The 22355-nt window shown below is 46.5% G+C and overlaps 1 protein-coding gene across 1 annotated transcript; it reads left to right on the top strand.

Annotated features, from left to right (window-relative positions):
- Positions 1–149: 149 nt before the first annotated feature.
- Positions 150–21475, top strand: ORC1 (origin recognition complex subunit 1). The gene is made up of 17 exons (XM_064147383.1): positions 150–167; positions 950–1053; positions 1423–1550; positions 2968–3137; positions 3524–3899; positions 5131–5425; positions 7120–7224; positions 7584–7791; positions 8777–8883; positions 9642–9743; positions 10212–10383; positions 11428–11535; positions 12098–12247; positions 13469–13588; positions 15004–15170; positions 16851–16938; positions 21194–21475. Exons 2-17 carry the CDS (start codon positions 965–967, stop codon positions 21386–21388), a joined length of 2580 nt encoding a protein of 859 aa, XP_064003453.1. The 5' UTR covers positions 150–167; positions 950–964; the 3' UTR covers positions 21389–21475.
- The last annotated feature ends 880 nt before the right edge of the window (positions 21476–22355 follow it).

Raw genomic sequence — 22355 nt, 5'->3', positions numbered from 1 at the left:
CGGCTTCGGGCTGCCAGGTACAAACATGGCGCCGCTCGCGCGTGGCCTCGCCCTGTCTCCCCCGCCCTCTGCGCGCGCGCGGCGGGGGGCGGGGCTCCGGGGGCTTTGGCGCGAAATTTCATCCCGGAGCTGCGGCCGGGCGGAGGAGCGGCGCCGTGCCGAGCGCGGTGAGTGGGCCCCGGTCCGGCGGCCAGAGAGCGGGGCGGGCGCCTCGGGATCTGGCTGCGGGTCTGATCTGGCTGCGCCGAGAGCCCTTTCCGATCCCCTGGGTCTGCAGGCAGCAGCCCGTGGTAGAGAGGGGGCGTCCTGAGGCAGAGCTCTTTCCGAGCTCTCGCTAAGCCGATGGACTGAAGTAGGTGGGGGGGAACAGCACCGCGGCCCGTTTCTGGGCCGAAGGTCGTATTTAGGGAGAGGTAAAGGAACAAAAGCGTAATCAGCTCTAACAACTGAGCGTAAGCGAAACGTTCGTGAGGTCTCTTCCGCCTGCTCGCTGTGAGGTCTGGCCGACAAGCAGCAGGACAAGATCGTGAAGCGGCCGGCAGTGTGCCCCGGCCATTGTGGCGACGGAGCCAGGGGCTGTGCCGGCCCCGAAGGTCCCGCGGCGGGGCAGCAGGGCCTAGTGGTAAGCAGGCAATAGCTGATGATCGCCTCTGTATACAGGCAAAGTGGCCAGCAGCAAGGGGAGTTGTATGTTTGTGGGATGTGTCAGGCAGGCGCTGGGAGTGAAAAAAGGAGTTGAGGCGCAATCTGCTGCAGGACACCGTTCTTCTCCGTGGAGCGGCGTCGGCGGATGGAGGCTCAGGGTTAGGCAGGCTTCCGTGAACGAACGGTGCACGCCACGCTTTTCACGCGGGGAGGATTGGTGGCGTTTCTGCATACTTGGCCATCCTGACTCTTCCTGCTTCTATTTTTAAATAATAATATTAAGATATTTGCTTATTCGTTTTAGTTTCCCTTGGGAACCATGAGCATTCAGCAGCAAAGAAAAATTATCTACTCCTGGTATGGAAAACCCACGAGCTCTGACAGAAAACTGAGGACTTTACAGTACAAGTAATTAACGTTTATTTCTGCCTTGCTTGGGGAAACATAATCAAAGAAGGTTTCTTTAGCTTTCTGTCAGACTAATATGACAGGCAGTGAGAATCAGATATTGAGCATCATGTCATGAGGCTCTGTGTGTGTGTAACAAAAGCATTACACAGCTCTCGAGTTATGAATTGTATAAACAAAGACATTTGACTAAATCAGTGAGTGTTAGCTGCTGAACTGACACAGATATGAAAGTGTTTGGGGAATGGAGCTGTAAGCTTTTCAGGAGGGAGTGTAGCTTTCTGTAAGGCTGCCAGGTCATCAGCTTTAGTGACAGACGAGTTGTGAAGGCTGCAATCCTGTTAACTACATGGCTGTGTCACTTCCTAGGGGCATCCTTATTGCACGAGAAAGAAGCAGAAAGGAAACCTGTGTACAGCTTGGTGATTTTGTTTTAGTAGAAGGGGAGAATGCAGACGAACCTTTTCTGGCACAGCTCCTGGATCTGTATGAAGATGGTAAGAGAAAGAAACCTTTATTCCCTATCTGAGCAATCTTGAACTGTTTTGGAGTTAGCTATTTCATGCTGATGTAGTTAGCATTAACATCATAACATTGGCCTCATTTGCTAAGGAAACTGAGCTTTGGTCATCGCTGCAGCTGTATTCACATGCTCCCCAAATGCTCGGGGCAGATGGCTGGCCTCCCCTAGCCTTTAGAGATAAATAGAGAGCTTAGACATGAATTTCTTAAAATCTTTTTGCTTCGTTGCCCAATTAAAAAGGAGTGGTCCTTGAGGAAGGCAGTGTGAATCATGCTTCATTTAGAGACTGGAGAATCCAGTCAGAGCATAAGTACTACTGTCCTGGAAATGCATCTTACTAGACATCAGGCAATGTAGCAGTAAGGTGCAAGGCTGAATAAACAGGGCTCACCACTTCTGTCCCTTGCTTATAGATGGTGTAGATGGAGAGATAAAAATCATGGAAGAGGAGTGACACAAAAACTGTCCGAGTCTGAACTAGAAACTACTCATTAGTTCAAGGCAAGGTTGGATGTGGCACTTGGTGCCATGGTCTAGCCTTGGGCACTGTGGTAAAGGGTTGGACTTGATGATCTGTGAGGTCTCTTCCAACCTTGGTGATACTGTGATACTGTGATGAGCTGCATCTTCTTTCTTTGAACGGCCTTTGGTGTTTATTTGGGGCCATCAGTACAATTAGAGGTCTGAATTTTTTAAAAAAATGTAAATACCTATCAGTCCAGCTTATTTATTTCCTAATGCATGTTTGTTGCCATGTAATTGGATGTTCTTTTCACACTGGAATGTAACTCCTGAAACTTCCTTGAAAGCAAGATCTTCCTTTTGTCTTATCTGACAAATATGTTAAAGATATGTGGCTTTGTTTTCATTCAGAGGTGAAAACCTTAAAATGTAGAGAGTAACTTACTGTTAATTTGTCACGTGTTCCATGTTCCAAATGTTTCTCTTAACTCTCAACAATTCATTTGTAGTGTTCATTCACCCTTTCCCCGAGCTATTTCAACAGGAGAATTCTCTGTTTTGTGAGTCAATGTTTCTGGCTTATGCCTGAAACAGCATTGAGATGACAAATAACGCTCTGCAATGTCTCCTTTGTCACTTATGGTTTAGTGGGGTTTGATTAGATCACCTTATGCAAATAAGCAACCTTTTCACTTGTGATAGCAAAATGGTGATCCAGGTACTTTGTGACTGAGTCCCTCTGTAGGTGTTATCTTAATCCTTAAGTCTCAGACATTTGAATCAAGTTCAGAAAATGCTAATTGTGATCTCCATCAGATGCTTTCTCAGCTGAGTGCAGGGAGTGTGCTCTTGGTGGCATCTTTGCTGCCATAAAACTCTTTGCAATTCCCTACAACCCCTCTGTTCACTGCCCTCTGTGGTTGCTGCAGGTGCTCATCAGAAGCATGCCATTGTGCGGTGGTTCACCCGGATTGCAGAGATACCTCAGAACAAACGCAAGCTTCTGAAGAGAGAGATTTCTCCCAAAGAAGTGTTTTTGGATCAGGTTTCTGGCTATGACAATGACATAGCTGTGGAGAACATTATTAAAAGTGTCATGGTATGTACTGCAACCCTCTACATGAGGGAAGAAATAAGCAGAAATCATTTGAACAGCATCATGGAGCAGTGCAGCTGCTTTATTCCCTCTTGCACATAACCAGTTTGGTTTATTTGTTAGTGCCGTTAACATAGGGTAGACAGATGAAAGCTGTTGATGTTCTGGTTTTTTCCATCCCCAAATGATTTGTTTGTTGGCAGACAGCTTAGAGATTTGCATGCAGAGAAGCAAGGTGAATGAGAGTCTATTAACTCAGTAAACTTGTGTAAAGCTGGCTGGAGGTGCTGCCCTCTGTGCCATCCAGTCACCTATAGGCAAAAAACAGTTGAATGCTAAATGAACAGCAAGTGCTAAGGTGTGTCTTCTGGTATTTTCTGCTTTTACAGGTAGTACCTCTACATCTGGGGGAGGAAATGCCTCTTGAATTAAACAGGGAACAAACTTTCTATGTGAAACAGTCATGGGATGGAAAATGCTTTAAGGTTTTGTCTCGTGACATGTTCTGTCAGCTGAAAGAAGCTAATAAGAAAAGATGTGGCATCTCAAACTCATCAAACTCATTTATTGCTTCAGACATTGTTTCTCCTCTGAAAAAGGAAGTGAAGAGTGTTGTTCAGAGTGACACAAAACCAAGAAATGGGGAGATGGAAATAGAATCAAAACATTCTGCTTCCAAGTCCTCTCTCTCTAAGGAGAGGATTTCGCAGAGAATGGCTAATGGCATCAGGACTCCAACAGCAAGGAAGAAGCTGCAGTTAAACAGTATGTACATGGCAAGATCTGGGAGTTGGGAATCTAATGGCTTGTGCTGATTCATTTTAGGTAGTACAGACTGCTTATATTCAACATCAGTAGTGTTAGCTGCCTTACTCAGGCTCTGATCACAGAGGAACACACCCAGACAGGCCTTGAAAGTCTCCATAGAAGGAGACTCCATATTTCCAGCAGCTGTACTGCTTATACCCAACTGCATTTGCAAATACCTTAAGACTGGCAAGTCTCAATCAAAGTGCTTGTTGGTTGAAATGTTGCCAAGCAGCCTAGCTTCATCTCAGTGTCTTGCTTTCTTCTTCTGGCTTGTGGTGCACTAGAATGTTTGCATTGGTCTGGCTGGATAAGCACATTTTTGATCTTATGTCATGTGCCATGTTTTCAACCTGGAGCCTCAGTGAGGTAAGCGATGGAGTCAGGTTAGAAAACTTGAACACGTCAGTTTGTATTCTATAGGAATAATCCTATTAAATCTGGTATATGGCTATATTGGAAGATTCATCAATTAATTAAGTGTAATTGAAGGAAGTAGAATATTACTACTCCAATGGCCACTGAAATCAGTCACTTCTGACACAGAATATGGCAGAACAATAAACATTTTGAATAACATCAGAAATCTGGGGCATTGGAATACCTCTGCTACAAAAATAGGTTGAGGGAGCTGGGGTTGCTCAGCCTGGAAAAGAGGCTCTGGGGAGACCTAATAGTGGCCTTCCAGTACCTGAAGGGGCATGTAAGAAGAGTGGAGAGAGACTGCTTACAAAGGCCTGCAGTGACAGGACAAGGGGCAATGGCTTCAAACTAGGGAAGAGCAGATTTAGATTGCACATGAGGAGCAGGTTCTTTACCATGAGGGTAGTAGAACTGGAACAGGTTGTGCGGGGAGGTGGCTGGGGCCCTATCCCTGGAGATATTCAAGGTGAGGCTCAAAAGGGCTCTGGACAACCTGATCTAGCTGAGGATGTCCCTGCTGACTGCAGAGGGAATTGGACTGGATGACCTTTGAAAGTCCTTTCCAACCCAGACTATGCTATGATTCTATTTAATAATTGTCTCTGAGGAAGTGTGAGCCTCCTGTACACACTCAGGTCCTCATTCCTGAAGAGTAAAGCCTTCCTCTTTCATTTAAACAACAGGCAGTTGTGCCATACTTCTGGAGCTTATCCAGGCCAGCCATACTAGTGTCTTGACAAAAGATCGTTTTGCTCCTGGTTCCTAGGTCCTACAAGATCTAAAGACAGGTTCCTGGGATCTGAAGTTTTGGAACTTTTGGATGATGACTGTAATGCTGTAGCACTGTCAGAACCATCAGCCACTAAAAGAAAAGTGCAATTCACTGGCATTTTGGGCTCCCCACCGAAAATACCATGTGTCAATGCAAAGTCGAAGTCAGCATGTGGTGCTGTAGAGCACTGGGACAGTCTTGCCGATTCCAGACGATTATCCCCTTATGCTAAAGTCAGAGACTTCAGTAAGCAAGCCAGGCATCCTCGTAAGGAAGATGACTCCAGGTGGTAAGTGATGGCCTTCTTATGATGTCTGTTTTGATGTGATTTTTCTAACACATCAGTGAAAGATTTGTGGAGAGAAGAGCAGGTGAAGTCTGTGAGGCACCTTTTGCCTGTTGAAATCCCTGAGAAAAGAGGGATCGTCTTAATTAGAAGTGCTCTGTAATGAAGCTCTAGGAGGTGTGTAACTCGGAGGTGAATGCATGGTTGGGGTGATTATAAGAGAAGTTGACTTAAAATATGGACACAAGCAGTAAATGGTTACAAGAACAGAGAAGAGGTTGGAAATGACAGTGGTAGGATGACAGAATTGTAGCTAAAGCAAGGCCACCCACAACAGCTTGCTCAGGATCGCAGAATTGTGAAAGGTAATTGAAACCATATTGATCATTGTGGTTTGTACTTACAGCAAGGATAAGCATATTTCCCTGCAGTCACTGCCATACTGCTGAGAGCTGTTGACACAAGGGGAGCTATAGAAAGAGGTGCAGCTGGCCACATGAGCGTTTCCATGAGGATTGTATGCTTCATGCTGGTTGTTCTGTAGAAATCTAACCTTAAAGTGTGCTCATTTATCTTCACACAACCTTGATCAATGACATTAAACTGGAGCAAGAGGAGAGTGGTTCAGACTTCCTTACTGGAAGTTAAACAGTCGTGTTCCTTCTTTCGAAGAGGAAAGCTGTGGGTGCAGCACTTGGTGGCCCTGCACCCTATTTTTGTCACTTACTGTATAGCAAAGGAAACCCAACCAAACCCCATTTTCTCTCCGTTGACAAGATAATGGCATTGTGGTGATCTTTGGAGATCAAACCAAATTTCTGAGAACTGTACAAGTCATTTGTACCACTGTGTCCTTTGAACTAACAGTCAAGGGTTCCACTGATGAAGTGCCCAAGAAGACAACCAAGGGATCTCAAAGCAAAACCAGAAACATTCCCTCTAAAGGGCAGATCAGAGATGCCCGAAGAAAATGTTATTTTCCTTCCCTCAAAAAAAGAAAACCCGCACAACAAAACCACAAATGACAACAAACCCCCACATCTGAATGAAGTGAAACCCCTGCTGTTGTGAGCCCCTGGTCCTTCGGGATGGCAGCGTGGCGTTAGCAACGCGGTTTGACTGCTGATGCAGCTGCGCTTCAACACTGTCCAGTGCCCTTCACTGATGCAGATGAGTCTGAACTGAGAAGTGAGGGAGAGCTGCAGAGCTGTCAGTGTTGGACAAGGGGAAATGGTTGCTGTTGCCCGCTGAGAGTGCAACAGGAAGCAAAATGGTATCATGTTGATAAGGGCCCACATCAGCTGTGTTGGGAGCTAACACTTGTGCAATTGCTGGTGGTCACAGTTCAGCTAGCAGCTCTGGCTTGGAGGGACTAGGGGTCTCTTTAGGCATAGCACCTTCCCTCATCTGCTTCACAAAGCTTTTTAGAAACACCCGTTGCTATAGAAATCTTTGAGAATGAATCATAGTAAATATTCTGTGGGGATTTGGTGGGTTTGGTTTGGCTCTTGGCAAAGCTCTACTGAAGAGGGAGCATAAAGGTGGGGAAGCTCTGCTGCCAGTGTCCATGCCTCAGCCAGTCTGTAAACAGCTAAACAAGAATTCATTGACAGCCTGATGTTTGAAAGCCTTCTCTTGCTGGCTGCAAGCATGATGCCAGAAGGACTTAGAGACAGCTTTGTGCTCCTTCTTTACAGTGTGACTGGAAATCTGGAACTGGACACTCAGAGCCTCATTCTGACACCACGTTCTCGCCGAGCATGTGTGCAGCAAACAATCACTCGCATTGCAGAGCACATCAGGTAATGTCTGCAAGCCAGGAGACCACCTTCACAGTGCTGTTAGTGGCTTCAAGCCTCGAGAGTTTGCCCAGCTTAACACTGCAGTGCAAATGGCTCTAGAAGCACAGGTTCATTGCACTGTGAGTGAAAACTCTGATGTTCAGAAGCATAAAGCTAACTGACTCCTGGTGTTCATCAGAAAGCTGCCTGCTTTTGAATCAGTCTGTGAAACAGCCATGGCAGGTGAATAGGCAAAGTACAAAATACGTTGGGCTGATTACAGTTAACTACAAGAAAAGCTGAAAATGTGCAAGTGACACTTTGTAGCATGTGGAGTTGTATCTATTCTTTAAAAGTACTGTAATTTCTGTTCCTCACAGCATATTAAACACAGGAGAGTTGAACAAGGAAGAGGATTTTCTGTCTAGCTCAGACTGCTCTTACTCTTCCAGTAGTGAGGAAGAGGAGGAGGATGATGATGTGCTCTGCACACCAACAAGTAAAACTAAATCAAGCAGAACACTCAACACCCCACTGTCTTCAAGGAAGTCGTCGGTTGACACTCCTGTCAAGACCCCAAAGAAAACTGTAAGGTTCCATGTAAAAGAGCTGGGTTTATTACCTCTGAGCCAAGTGTTTGGTTGCTTGGTGCCTGTGAAGCACAGTGTAGCACATCTGAGCCCCTTTGCTTTTGATGAAACACTGTCTTGATTCTAACGATGTGTGACATATCAGTTGTGCAGATGCGTGAAGCACTTATGTGCTGGGAATGTTGTGACCATGGTGACCAGAAAATGGGGAAAATGTTGGACTGGGCTGGAGCAAAACAAACTGATGAAACCATGGCCACCATTTTCACTTGTGTTGTAAGCTGTGTGCTGAGACATTTTAGTTTTGTTCCTGTGTGGTCTTTGAGTGCAAGCTGATAGGTAGTAGCAGAAAGCTGTAAGACCAGCTTTGTGCTTGGCAGCAGAGCTGTCCTGGTTCTTGAAAGCTTTGCCATATGCAGATGGTTACCAACGCAGAAGGGATCCAAGTGTGGCCATTGGGGTCTGATAGTGTCCTGGCTGCTGCTGGAAATCGGTTACCAGACTACAACTTCATAGGCAGGTACATGCTGTCAGTGGCTAAGCTGTACTGTGTGTATGAGCTGTCTAGCATGCAAAACCTGCTGTAACTAGAACTTGTAAGCACAACAAAGAAGAATGTTAAGGTATTTTATGACTCCTTTGATTTGGACAATAAAATTAGATCCATTTCTAGCTGCTTGCTCTTTCCTAAGAACCAGATCACTTTGTAACATTAACAATTTCAGAACTCTTCAGACAGTTCAAAGTGGTAACTGTCTGCCAGCACCTCCTATCCAGTTTATTTTTTCCCTTCAGTAAGGAAAGAGAAGTGAGGCTTGTCTGATGATACCCTCTGTCAAGGCTGTTTCTCTCTTCATCTGTACCTTGGCATCCCCAGGTAGTCTTTGTACATAAGCTGAGTTTGGGAAGCTTGTGAATGATCATTTTCAGAAGAAAGTGCTGTCTGTAGAAAATCTGTTTGAGGTTGTATCTTTTCTTTGCAGCCTTTGCCAGGAACACCCAAGACACCTCGGAATGCGACTCCTGAAATCCCCAGGCGCAGCCATGTGGCACAGAAACCAGGCAGTGTTCTGGAGGAAGCCAGGCTAAGGTAATGTGTGCTCAGGGGAAGAAATCATCTTCCTGTGCGAGGTGTGCAGAGCAACAGGCTGTGCTAACACAGGGAAATGGCATCTTTACTATGCTGAATACATTAGGTACAAGTGCCTGGTGTTCTGAGAGCGGAACAACATCTGTGAACCTATGGCAGAGGATGGCCAAATGCCAGCAGTATTTATAAATCCAAGTTCTACAATGTTAACTTACAATAGCCAGGCCATGCAAGTTCTTCAGAATGAAGTATCCATCTATGTTGTATGCAACAGTATTAAACCAAAGATCTTCTCTTGTTAACTTTAGATTGTCAGGGTACCAGACCTATCTCCTCGTGGGGGTGAAAAAGCTTTATGGGTGTCACTGTAAATTGTAACAGTGAAAGAAAGACTGATTGCATCTCTCAAACTGGGCTTTAGGCTTTCAGTTTCTTGTTAATGGTCTCTCCTGTTTTCTTCTATCTCTGCATTGACATTTTTTCAATTAAAACTCTATTGCTGCACATTCCTGCTATTGGTATATGACAATGACTGTTCAACCCTCTTAAAACTTCAAAGCACAGATAAAGACACTAGGCTATTTCTTTTGGGATGCTTCATGTTGGTGTTGAGACTTAACGTAGGAGACATTTGAAAAACTACAGGCTGCTGTGAAAGGTGAAGTATCTGGCTAATTGGAGGCTCCTCAGGTAGAACTATGAAAATGGAAACCTTGGTGCTCCCATTTCAATGTTCTTTTCTCTCTTTTAATCAAAAGGCTGCACGTTTCTGCCGTCCCAGAATCTCTGCCTTGCCGTGAGGAAGAATTCCAGGATATTTATAACTTTGTGGAAAGCAAGCTTATTGATGGAACAGGAGGGTGAGTGTGGTGGTGAGACTGCCACCGGGGTCACATTTACCCATGGCAAAACAGCAGTTGGGCAATCAAACCTGCTTTTATTTCAGAAGCTGCCATCAGGAGGCTGAATTCAAGTTCCTAATTGACATTTTCCTTAAGAAGAGTTGTACATAGAAATGATATTGGCTGCCTTTTTTTTTTAATAGCTCCTAATTGAACACCAACTTGTAGCTAGTCAATCTTACATGTCTGGAAAGCCCTTTTAAAAAGAGGTAAATGACATTCCTAAAGTGATGTTGTTAATTGCCTCTGCAATAGTAAACACCCTCATGATTCTCTGATGTGTTACATGTCACAGTTTGCAAATAAGGTAACTGAGATAAAGGCAATTGCCTGAAGTGGCAGAGCAGTATTCCAGACTGGTCTTAGAGGCCAGGTATTCCAGCCCATTATCCAAAGGCTGCTGACAGATGCTGTCTCATGTTGCAGGTGCATGTACATCTCTGGAGTGCCTGGCACAGGGAAAACAGCCACTGTTCATGAGGTTGTTCGTTCCCTGCAGCAGGCTGCAGACAGTGATGAGCTCCCAGCATTCCAGTTTGTGGAGATCAATGGCATGAAGCTAACTGACCCTCACCAAGCTTACGTGCAGATACTAGAGGTAAGCAAAGCCTCTTCAGGCCCTCTGGTTTGAAATAAGAGATCTTGTGTTTTGTCATCAGGTTCTCAATACATAAGCATTCCAGGCACTTGATTCTGATGGATTGGATGCCCAGTTCCAGGGCCATAGAATCAGGATCCTGTGGGATGCCACTGCTTTGTGTGATTGAGTCAGACTGTCCCAACTGAACTGGAAATTCGATGAAGGAAATGTAGGTCATAACTTATGGTCATGCTCTGGCTTGTTTAAGAAATAGGTGATGTCAGTTTGCAATGGATTCTGGAGGACAAATACCGTTCTCAAATGCAGCCTACGTTTTGCTTTATGGCTTGACTATCAACAACTGCATCTGGTTCTGGGCTCCTCAGGTCAAGAGGGACAGAGAATTACTTAAGAGAGTCCAAGGGAGGGCTACAGGGATGAAAAAGGCACTGCAGCTCTGCCTGATGAGGAAAGGTTGAGAGCCGTGGGGCTAGAGAGGAGAAGGCTGAGAGGCGATCTGAGCAATGTCTCTAAGTATCTGATGGCTGGAGCTCAGGAAGGAAGGCACAGGGACAGCCTTTGCTCACTTGTGCCCTGGCATAGGACAAGGGGCAAGGGATGGAAACTGCAGCACAGAAATTTCCACCTCAACATGAGGAAGAACTTCTTGGCTGTAAGGATCACAGACCACTGGCACAGGCTGCCCAGAAAGGTTGTGGAGTCTTCTTCTCTCGAGCCATTCCAGCCCTGTCTAGATGTGTTCCTGTGTGACCTGTGCTAGATTCTCTGGTCTTGCTCTGGCAGGGGGCTTGGACTCTTAAGATCTCCAGAGGTCTTTTCCAACATCCTGTGAACTGACTCAGCATTCAGCACAGCTCCTTTCCAGACAGTTTCTGGTAGACTTCAGTACCTTATGAGCTACTTTTTTGCTTTTTACTCTGCCCCCACCACAGGAAAATCCAGATGCTTGGTGTTGATTTGTAGAGAAAAGTTAAAACCAAACTTCCTATTCCAGGATTTTGGTGTGATTTTAACCTGCACCATTGTTTAATCCTCATCCAGCTTCTGACAGGTCAGAAGGCGACAGCAGCCCATGCCGCAGTGCTGTTGGCAAAACTGTTCACTACACCAGGACCAAAGAGGAAGAGCACAGTGCTGATAGTGGATGAGGTGAGACAAAGAATTCTTAAAGTATCATAAGAAATGGGTTTTTGATTTATGCAAAAAAGATAAGTTTCACACTCTTAGCCCCATTAGAGAGCTGAATTTAAATGGCTGAGTCACCGAATGAGGTGTTGTGTGGAGTGCCAAACACCATAGAATTCGGCTCTCTTTTGTCTGCTACTTTTCCAGTGAGAGAACTATTAAGTTTTCAAACATCTTGAATGTGCTACGTTTAGGAATAAACAAATAGACACTTTTTGCTGTAAAATAATCCTCATGGAGGGTCTTTTAGTCCTGTTTAATGTTGTATAAATACATCACAGTAGCATTTAAGAACTCCAGCTGTTTAATCACTACTGTGATGAATACAGTTCAAGCAGCTAGTAGGAGCATGCTTTTCCACAAGAGATGAGAGCCCTAATTCAGGAAATGGAAACACAGCAGAGGCGGCTTGCTCAGAATCACATGGGAAGTCTGTGGCAGAGCCAGCTCTCTCAATCCCCCATCAGGCACTGTAAATAACAAGGCTGTTCTCCAGCCTGATTCTTCTCTTTCGCTGTCTCTGCAGCTTGATCTTCTCTGGACCCGGAAACAGAATGTGATGTACAATTTATTTGACTGGCCCACTCAGAAGCACTCCAAGTTAATCATCTTGGCTGTTGCCAACACCATGGATTTGCCAGAGAGAATAATGATGAACAGAGTAGCCAGCAGGCTGGTAAGTCTCAGCAGCTTTGTTGCTGTGCTGTGAAATGAAAACCGATTAAATACTGTGTGTAGTCAAAAGTAATCAGGGGAGAGATAGGATTGGTTCCATCAGAGACTGAACAGTGGTTGAGAGCTGATAATGAACACATAAATCTTAGCAAAGTAAATTTAGGAGCCAGCTTGCTGGCTGTTCAGATGCTATGCTGTGCTAGTACACTGTTCTTGTAGGAATCAATTAAGAATGCAGATATCCTTTTAAACATATTAAGATCTGGATAATCGAATGCCATGCTTCACGGTTAAACTGTTTACTCTAGAATTCAGAAGAATTCTTTTCTGGTTTCCCTTCCTCTTTGCCCTTCCATTCCAGGCAGTTACCTGGCACCTAGTTGTCTCCCTGTTTGCCATCCTCAGCTGTTAGACTGTTGGATACCTTTGGACAGAAAGCTGTGTGTTTGTTTGTTGAATAGATTTTCTTAGGTCATCTCTTCATCACTGCTCTGAAAAGTGATGTTCAAAACCAGTGCTCTGCCTCCTCCTGTGGCTCAAAAATAGTTCCACAGTATGTCAGTTGCTTTCTCCCACCCACTAAGCCTGCAGGTCAGCTGAGTCCATATAGTCACAAGAGAGACAAATTCTGTATTAAAAATGCACCACTCAGACCTCCTGTAAAATATGGAAGGAAGTGGAAGAGTTGATTAAAGTATCCTTCTTGGAAGGGAAGGATGTGAAAGAGATCACAGTCACAGAAACATTGTGGTTGGAAAAGACCCTCAGGATCACTAAGTCCAACTGATATTTCTGCTCTGCAAGGTTCACCCTTACACCATATCCCCAGGCACCACATCCAAACGACTTATAAACAGCTTGCTGGGTTGGTGACTCCTCCACCTTCCTGAGCAGCTCATTCCAATGCTTGACAACTCTTGCTGGGAAATAGGTTTAGACTGGACATCAGTAAATACTACCCAATGGCAGCTTGAGGTCATTCCCTCTTGTTCTATCACTATTTACCTGTGAGAAGAGACCAGAAGCCTGTCCACAATGCCCTTTCAGGTAGATGGGTCCCTCAGCGTCCTCTTCCTCACAGCCCCAGCTCCCTCAGTTGCTGTTCATAAGATTTATCTTTAAGAGAGTTTGCTCCTATCAGAAAATAGAATTTACTTATACAGGCTGTGCTTGAGCAGCTGAGAGTTTTCAAGCACTGTCTGTACTGTGTTCTTTACCTCAGGGCCTCACCAGAATGTCCTTTCAGCCCTACACCTACAAACAGTTACAGCAAATCATTTCATCCAGGCTGAACGGCACAAAGGCATTTGAAGAGGATGCAATCCAGCTGGTTTCCAGAAAGGTGAGTGCAGCCCAGGGTTGAGTCCTTTGTGTCCTGCTGAGTAGAGCTTGGGGCAGCAGGGCAGAACTGGTAAGTGGGCAGACTTGGATCTCTTTCCATGGTTTGTACTGGGGACAAGTGAAGCGTGAGCAGTGGATCATACATGCTCTCTGTGAGGTGTGCAGGGTCTTGTCACAGGAAACAGTGACAGTAGCCTTGCTTTTTCCACCTGCTTTGAGAAGGCAGGAGGACGTTCTGATAGCTGAAGATACCACAGCAAGAGTTGTGACAATGCATGATGATGTCAGCTTCCTCCAGTGTTTGGCATCACCCAAGTGACTGGATGATCTTGGAAAGAGCCAACAGGCAGTATGGCAGTAGCAGGAGAAATAGCTATCTCCATTTTCTTTCTCAGGCTTGGCATAATGGATATCACCTGTTTTGTTGCCAGTTTTAGTACTGTTATATAAAAAAATAACACATTAGATACAGTAGCTTATCAAATTAAGATGTGTGCATGATTTTACTATGTTAGCAGTTACACATTAAAGTAATCTGTTAAAATGATGTTAGCATATTTGTCAGCTGGTACGTGCCTGAACTTTTTCTGCAGGATTAAAAATGAGCACTCATAAACATGTAGAAGTAAATACATCAGTTATGGTGGAAGCACCTTTTTGTAAGAACAATAGTGATGACTTTGCAGACTGAATGAGCTGCAGGTTTTGCTGGTATGATTTTTTTAAAATTTTTTTTTGAGAAAATCAAGAAAAATAACTCACAATTGGGTTTTATGAAGGATTCCTCATTCTTTGCTCCAGCTGGGCTGCAGCACTTTCATATGCTAGCAGCATCTCCTGGGCAAGTGAGCCCAGTACTGTCTAGGGATTTTCATAGCTTTAGGAAAGCTGTAAACTCCATCTGGGGTTTGAAGAAACAGTTTCAGACATCCCAGACATCTAGATGTTTCTTTGAGAGACACTAGGAAATATTGATGTACTCTTAATACTCTATTGAGTATAGAAAATAGTAGCAGTTTTTTGCACTCTTCTTTTTTCCCACCCCCTCGCCCCTGCCTGAACCTGAACTGTGGTAGGGTCTTTACTGATGACATTCATGAAAAAAAAACTGTGGTAGTGAACTGAACTGCTCAAGCTGAATTTCCTGGAGTTTTAGTATTTTAATCTGACTTCTGTGGTTAGAAGAAGAAAAAAAACTCAGTAGTGAATTTGTGCTGGCCAGATAGGGGTATAGGAGGGTTGGTTTTGGTCAGTAAGATTATTTCTTACCATCTGGGATTCTAGTAGCACAATTTACAGTAGTATTGCTCTGCTAGTTTGTGGGTGGGTTGTGAGGTTTTTGTTCCATAGTTTCTTGGTAACCCCTTCCTCAAATTGTAGGAAATGTTGCTACAAACCTCTCATGGTTCCTTCTAGGTTGCAGCACTATCTGGCGATGCAAGGCGCTGCCTTGATATCTGCAGGAGGGCCACTGAGATCTGTGAGTTTGCTAGCCAAAAGAGAACCCCTGAAATAGTCAGGATGGCCCATGTGACAGAAGCCATAGATGAAATGTTCTCATCGCCATATATAAAAGCAATCAGGTAAAACCATCTCTGAGGGATTTCCTTGCTTTTATGTCATTTTCATTGAGTTCTTTTTTTCAAAGCCATTCAGTCTGTCCACAGCAACCTTTGCAGCATGCACAGAATCACATTCAGGTTAGAAAAGACCCTTGGGATCATCACGTCCAACCATTAACCCTACTATACGAAGTTCACCCCTAAACAATATCCTCACATCTAAACAACCTATAAACACATTCAGGTTGGTGGATCCTGCCTTTGAAGTGTGATGCAGAACAGTTAGAGAGGTACAAAATAGGACTCGCAGAGGAAACAAAGGCATATGGCTGAGGGTTGGGACCACTTCTGTTTAACATCTTTATTGACGATCTTGATGAAGACACCAGAGTATGTCAGCAGTAAGTTCACAGATGACACCAAGTTAGGTGGCAGTGTTGATCTTCAGGAGAGTAGAGAACCTCTCCAGAGGCACTTGGATAGATTGGATCCATGGGCCAGTGTTAATGGCATGAGCTTCAACAAGGCCAAATGCCAGCTCCTGCACTTGGGCCACAATAACCTCAAGCAACACTATAGGCCTGGGGCAGTGTGGCTGGAAAGCTGCCTACAGAAAGGGACATGGAGGTTGTAACGGACAAGCAACTGAATATGAGCCAGCAGTGTGCCCAGGTGGCAAAGAAAGCCAGTGGCATCCTGGCTCAGATTAGAAATGCTGTGTCCAGCAATCACCAGGGAGGTGATTGTCCCCTTGTACTCTGCTCTGGTGAGGCCACACCTTGAGTATTGTGTTCAGCTTTGGGCATCCCAATACAAGAGTGCAGAGGAGGGCACCGAAGCTGGGGAAGGGCCTGGAGAATAAATCTTACAAGGAGTCTGAAAAAGCTGGGGATGTTTAGTGTAAAAAAGAGGAGGCTGAGGGCAGCTCTCATCGCTCTCTACAGCTACCTTAAAGGAGGTTGTGAAGAGGTTGGTGCTGGTCTGGAGAAGACTTTGATCTCGACTGAAGGAAAAAGATCCACTCAGATATGCATAGTGTGGGCACTGGGTCCTCAAGAATCAGGTGTTTCCTTCTACACATCTGCTTGCCTTATGCCACTGTGTTTGCTCACTCAGATGCAGGCATGGATGTCTGAGCAGAATGCAAGTATCTCCCATTTAGGCTGGGTTTCCTTTAACATAGATTGTGGTAGGACTTCCAAAAGGTTTCCTGAAGGAAGCATATGAGGAATTTGGTTGCCCTTCAGTGTTCTACACAAGCTGTAGCTTGTAAAGTGATTTACCAGTTCCTATTCAGAAGGAAGAGAAGCTGTTTCAGCAGGGAAGGGGGCACGAAGGGGTAGAGGTACATTATTTTGCTGTCTATGTAAAGATTGCTTTCACAGTGCAGCTTAGGCCCAAAAACCTCAGTGTTAACTGACTATAAGGTGAACACAACACTGCAGAGTATGTGTAACATGTGGAATGAAATGCTGTGTTCAAGAGACACAGAGAGGTAAGGGGATGAGAAATGTGGTGGTTGTGGTGCAAAAGTTGCTGTAATACCACAGCTAGTTGATATATACTACCCCACTCAGGCAGAAAAATACTCTGCAGTTGAGTATGTGGCTACCAAGCAATTTCTCTTTCAGTCTTCTTCCTGTTGTTTCATAAATTCCAAACTTGCAGGCTGACTTCTGTCTGTTTTGTTTTGATACTTAGGAATGCTTCATTTCATGAACAAATCTTTTTGAAAGCAATTTTGGCAGAGTTTCGCAGGGCAGGAGTTGAGGAGGCAACAGTACAACAGGTATGGTTGTGTTTGGGATTCTTTTTCTTTTTCCTCTGGGAAGGAAGGGAGCACTGTCAACATTACCAGACAACAGTGTCAATATTTCACTGTCTGAGGTTTTCACTGGTAAGATTCACCGAATTGTAGAATCAGTCAGGGTTGGAAGGGATCACAAGGATCATCTAGTTCCAACTCCCCTGCCATGGGCAGAGACACCCTACCCTAGATTAGGCTGGCCAGGGCCTCATCCAGCCTGGCCTTAAACAACTCTAGGCATGGGGCCTCAACCACCTCCCTGGGCAACCCATTCCAGGCTCTCACCACTCTCATGGTGAAGAACTTCCTCCTCACATCCAGTCTGAATCTGCCCAACTCCAGCATTGCTCCATTCCCCTTAGTCCTGTCACTACCTGATATCCTAAAAGGTCCCTCCCCAGCATTTTTGTAGGCCCCCTTCAGATACTGGAAGGCCACAATAAGATCACCTTGGAGCCTCCTCTTCTCCAGACCAAACATCCCTACTAGAGGGGGAGAATCATGTCCCTCAACCTGCTGACCACACTTCTCCTGATGCAGTGCAGGATCTGGTTGGCCCTCCAGGCTGCAAGTGCACACTGCTGGCTCATGTTGACCTTCTCAACTCACAGCACCCCAAGTCTCTCTCCTCAGGGCTGTTCCCCAGTCAGTCACTACCCAGCCTGTATTTGTGCTTGGGATTGCCTCGACTCAGATGCAGGACCTTGCACTTGGTCTTGTTGAACCTCATGAGTCTGGCTTGTGCCCACCTCTCCAGCCTGTCCAGGTCCCTCTGGATGGCATCCCTGCCCTCCAGCATGTCTGCTGCACCACACAGCTTGGTGTCAGCAGCAAACTTGCTGAGGGTGCACTCAATGCCTCTGTCCGTGTCACCATCCATGTTGAACAAGACTGGTCCCAGGACTGATCCCTGAGAGGCTCTACTTGTCACTGGCCTCCACTTGGACATGCACCCATTGACAGCCACTCTTTGGGTGCAGCCATCAAGCCAGTTCTTATCCATCCGAGTGCTCCACCCATCAAAACCATGCTTCACCAGCTTGGAGACCAGGATGTGGTGTGGGACAATGTCAAAGGCCTCGCTCAGGTCCAAGTAAATGGCATCAGCTGCTTGCCCCTCATCTATTGGTGTTGTGACCTGTTCATAGAAGGCCACCAGGTTTGTCAGGCAAGATTTGCCCTTGGTGAAGCCATGATGATTGTGGCCAATCACGTCTTCACTATTCTCCTGTCTCAGTAGTGCCTCCAGGAGGATCTGCTCCATGATCTTACTGAGCACAGAGGTGAGACTGCCTGGCCTGGAGTTCCCTGGCTCCTCCTTCCTACCCTTTGGAAAATGGGAGTTCTGTTTCCCCTTTTCCAGTCAGTGGGGACTGCACCAGACTGCCATGCCTTTTGGAATAGACTAGAGAGAGGTTTAGCAACCTCATCCACCAGTTCTCGCAGTACCTGTGGGTATATCCCATCAGGTCTCATGAACACTTTCAGGTTCTTCAGGTGATCATGAACCTGATCTTCACTTATGATTGGCAGCTCTTCCTTTCAGTCCCTGCCATTATCTTCCATGGCTCCAGGAGTGTGGCTGGAGGCCTTTGCAGTGAAGACTGAGATAAAGAAATCCTTGAGAACCTCATCCTTTTCCATGCCACTTGTGACCATTTCACCTGTTTCCTTTCTGAGGGGCCCACACCTTCCCTAGGCTTCTTTTTACCATTAATATACTTGTAGAAATTCTTGGTGTTCCCTTTGACCTCCCTGGCTGATTCAATTTAAACTCTGCCTTGGCTTTCCTAACCAGATCTCTAGCTGCTGGGGCAGCTTGCTTATATCCCCCCCATTCCAGCTGTCCTTTCTTCCACTCCTTTTAGAGTTTCTTTTTGTGTGACAGCATATCCAGGAGCTCCTTGCTCAGCCAGGCAGGCCTCCTAACGATCTTGAATACTGACCAGCTGTCCTGGGCCCCTCTTCCCTCTAGGGCTTTGTCCCATGATACTTTGGCCACCAGATCCCTGAAGCGATCAAAGTCTACATGCTTAAAGTCTAGGGTCGTAAGCTTAGAATACATCCTCCTGGATGCCCTGAGGATCTTAAATTCAACTGCTTCATGGTCACTGCAGCCAAGGCTGTCCCTAAGCTCCACACTGGTCACCAGCTCTTCTCTGTTGGTGAGAACAAGGTCCAGCATAGCACCTTTTCTTGTTGGTTCCTCTACCATTTGGAGGAGGAAGTTCTCTATGCAATCTAGAAACATTCTGGATTGCTGATGCCTTGCTGTGTTGTCCCTCCAGCTGATGTCAGGATGGTTGAAATCTCCCATGAGGACCAGGGCTTGTGACCTGGATCCACCTCTCTTTGCCTGTAAGGGCCTCATCTGCTTGTTTCTGCTGGTCAGATGGCCTGTAGCAGACCCCTACAGTAACATCACCCTCCTCTGTCTTCCCTTTAATTCTAGCCCATACACTCTCAACCAGCTCATCATCCTTTTCCAGGTGGAGCGCCACAGATTCTCTCTGGTCACTGACATAGAGGGCAACACCACCTCCTCTCCTTCCCTGCCTATCCATCCTAAGGAGCTTGTACTCATCTATCCCTACATTCCAGTTGTGGAAATCATCTCACCAATTTCAGTAACAGCCACTATGTCATGGCATCCCAGCAGCACAGTGGCCCTTAATTCATCCTGTTTGTTGCCCAAGCTCTGTGTATTTGCATAGAGGCACTTCAGCTGGGTGGGCCCTGTTGTACTCTTGTGCCACTTCCGCTTGATTTCCTCAGATTGTCCTGGTGCATCATCCCTGGCTTGTCTCAGGGCAGCAAGTGGAGGGCCCTCATTAGGTCTCCATCCCTCTCCCTCTGGTGAGCTGCCCCGCTGTTTGTCACCAGCCAGCAGGAGACTATTAACCCCTTCCCCCTTCAAATCTAGTTTAAAGTCCTATCAATGAGCCCTGCCAAATCCTGTCCCAGGATCCTTTTCCTCCTCTGGGACAAGTGCATCGCATTTGATGGATGATGGTATGATAGCAAGGTGAACTGCAACACTGCTGCCCAGGCCAGGTGCAGAGCCTGGGTGCATTGAGACTGAAAACTGGCAAGACCTGCTCCTGGGTTGGTATCAGTGATCTGGATCGTTGGCTTTGGCCTGCATCTGAAAACCGTGCCTCCATCTGACATGCTGCCTAACAGGGAAAAGAGAACCTGAAAATACCAGGCAGGTGATTCAAGGAGGAAAACTGGGAACTGGTTCAGAGGTTCTCACAGCAGAGGCAGTTATGTCACAAAGAGCTTCAAGTTTTTAGTAGACCTGTAACATACCTGGCACCAGCAGAGCTCTGCACCACCATTCACAGTATGGAAGCTAAATGCTAATTCTTGAAGATATAGCTGTAAACATTTTTATAACATGCTACATTTCACTGGTTCTACAGCTTTGTAAGTAAGAATTCTGTCTGGATTTTTCCATTCCTGAATGCCTGCAGCAGTTGGCTGCACAGGTAACTGGGCAGTCTGTTCTAGAATGCCAAAGAATTCTTGGTTACAATCATGACACACTTTCCCAGTTCTACCCTACCACCAAAAGAGTTTTCTTCTGCTTTTCATAAATATAAAAAAGCAGGAGGCCCCAAGTGGCTCCTGTCACAGGTTTACCACCCTGCAGATTCACCACCCTATGGTGAGTGCTTAAAAGCCTTTTTCAGGCTGTAATGCTGCATGTCTGTAGTCAGTGTGACTCATGTTGGCTAGTCACCAGGCCTGAGTGTCACTTCTGAGCGGATTGATGCATAACTTGTTATGTTATATATAACTAGTTACATGTACAGTAACAGATAAAATCATAGTTCTAAAATTGCAGGCAAGGTAAGTTGCTAATTGTTTTGGTTTGGGGTCATATAAAGGAGGAGACTGTAGCCTGGAATTGCTAATTCCTGTAGCCTGGAATTGCTAATTCCAAAGTCCTACCAGCTTGTGTGATAGATGCAGCATGTGTGCATTCCATTTGAGCAGCCTGGAGGTAGTTTCTCCCCTCCCAGAGGTCTATGGAGGGAAGGAAGCTGCTCCTTCACCTTAGCCTGCAGAACTGCAGCAGGGGGTGAGCAGGCCTTGTGCAGAACAGGAGGTCACCAAGCTGTGTCCTTTGACAAGTATATTAGCAAAACCTGGTGCTATGCAGAGCAGAGGGTGAGCAAGACCTGTGCTTTGTGTGGAGAGCAGGAGGTGACCAGCCTGTGTCTTTTGGCAGGTGTATCGACAGCACCTGGTGTTGTGCAGGGTGGAGGGTCTGCAGCGCCCCACGGTCTCCGACATCATGGCAGTGTGTGCAAGACTGGGTGCCTGCAGGATCTTGCTGGTGGAGCCCGGCAGTAAGTACCTGCAGGTGCGGGTGCGACTCAACATCAGCCAGGACGACGTCACATACGCGCTCAAGGATGAGTGAGATGTAGGATGTGTGAACAGTTTGTAGGACGTATGAGTGTTTTTAATATTGTCTATTTTTTATTGTTAATAAAAGGGGAAAAAATGACACTTGCTCTTTCCCTAAATGCTTTCCATTAAACAGTTGAGTTAAGGACTTTTTAGAGAATAAAGCATTTTTACTGCAAAGCATTTACAAGATTTTACACTGCTCGTTTTAAAAATACTTCTGTGTGTTGGTAATTGGGTCCCCTTTCAGCTGAGCTGGATGAACTTGAACGTTCGATTCCCTCACGGCTTAGGAGCTTTTCCCTTAAGAGCAGCGGTTCATGGGCCTCTTCTTCACTGACCTGAGTAATGAAATCATCGTTGAAAGGTGAGCTCAATGGAAGGAACTTTCAGTTTACAGTCAAGGCTGAAGACTGGAATGGAAGAGAGTGGTGGCAGGGAGATGGAGAGAGAAAGACGTTTGTCATTCCCATGACTATGTTTTTGCGTGACTGATACCAGGGATTAACCAAAGCAGCTGCCTCACGTCGGTTGGGACCCGCTCTCGCAGCCCCTGGCTGGGCACGCTGGCCGAGGCCGCCGGGGCCCAGATTCCACCTCCCGCCCGGAGCGCTCCTTGGCCCGCCCCCGGCGCGCTCTGCGCATGCGCTGCTGCTGGAGGCGCGGCCGAGGCGTCCCCGGCCGGGCGGGCGCTGCCGCGGAGGGAGGCTTTGCGCGGGCAGCGAGCGGCCGAGGTGAGTCGGGGCCTGCCCGCCACGGACCGACCGGTCGCGGTGCTGCTGAGAGCCCGGCGCCGGCAGGCGACTTATTTACGCGGCGTTCAGCCTATCCTCTCCTCCGGCTCCTCCCTGCGCCGGGGCGGGGAGCGCACGGCGGGGGCATGGGGCGGGCCAGGCCTGCTCCGCCCTCACACGGCGGCGAGTCCGACGGGGAGTGGGGCCCCAGGAGCGGGGCCGGACCGGGAGGGTGGTGGAGGAGGA

The sequence above is a fragment of the Pogoniulus pusillus genome, chromosome 8, assembly GCF_015220805.1.
Source record: "Pogoniulus pusillus isolate bPogPus1 chromosome 8, bPogPus1.pri, whole genome shotgun sequence".
NCBI classification, from domain to species: domain Eukaryota; kingdom Metazoa; phylum Chordata; class Aves; order Piciformes; family Lybiidae; genus Pogoniulus; species Pogoniulus pusillus.
Note: the sequence above shows the minus strand (reverse complement) of the source record. Positions and strands in the feature narration are given on the sequence as shown.

Bases quoted from the DNA above. Each gene is read 5' to 3' on its own strand.
- ORC1 (XM_064147383.1), top strand. From the start codon at position 965: ATGAGCATTCAGCAGCAAAGAAAAATTATCTACTCCTGGTATGGAAAA. The intron at 1,551-2,967 runs GTAAGAGAAAGA...TGGTTGCTGCAG, and splicing joins CCTGGATCTGTATGAAGATG to GTGCTCATCAGAAGCATGCC. The intron at 11,536-12,097 runs GTGAGACAAAGA...CTGTCTCTGCAG, and splicing joins CAGTGCTGATAGTGGATGAG to CTTGATCTTCTCTGGACCCG.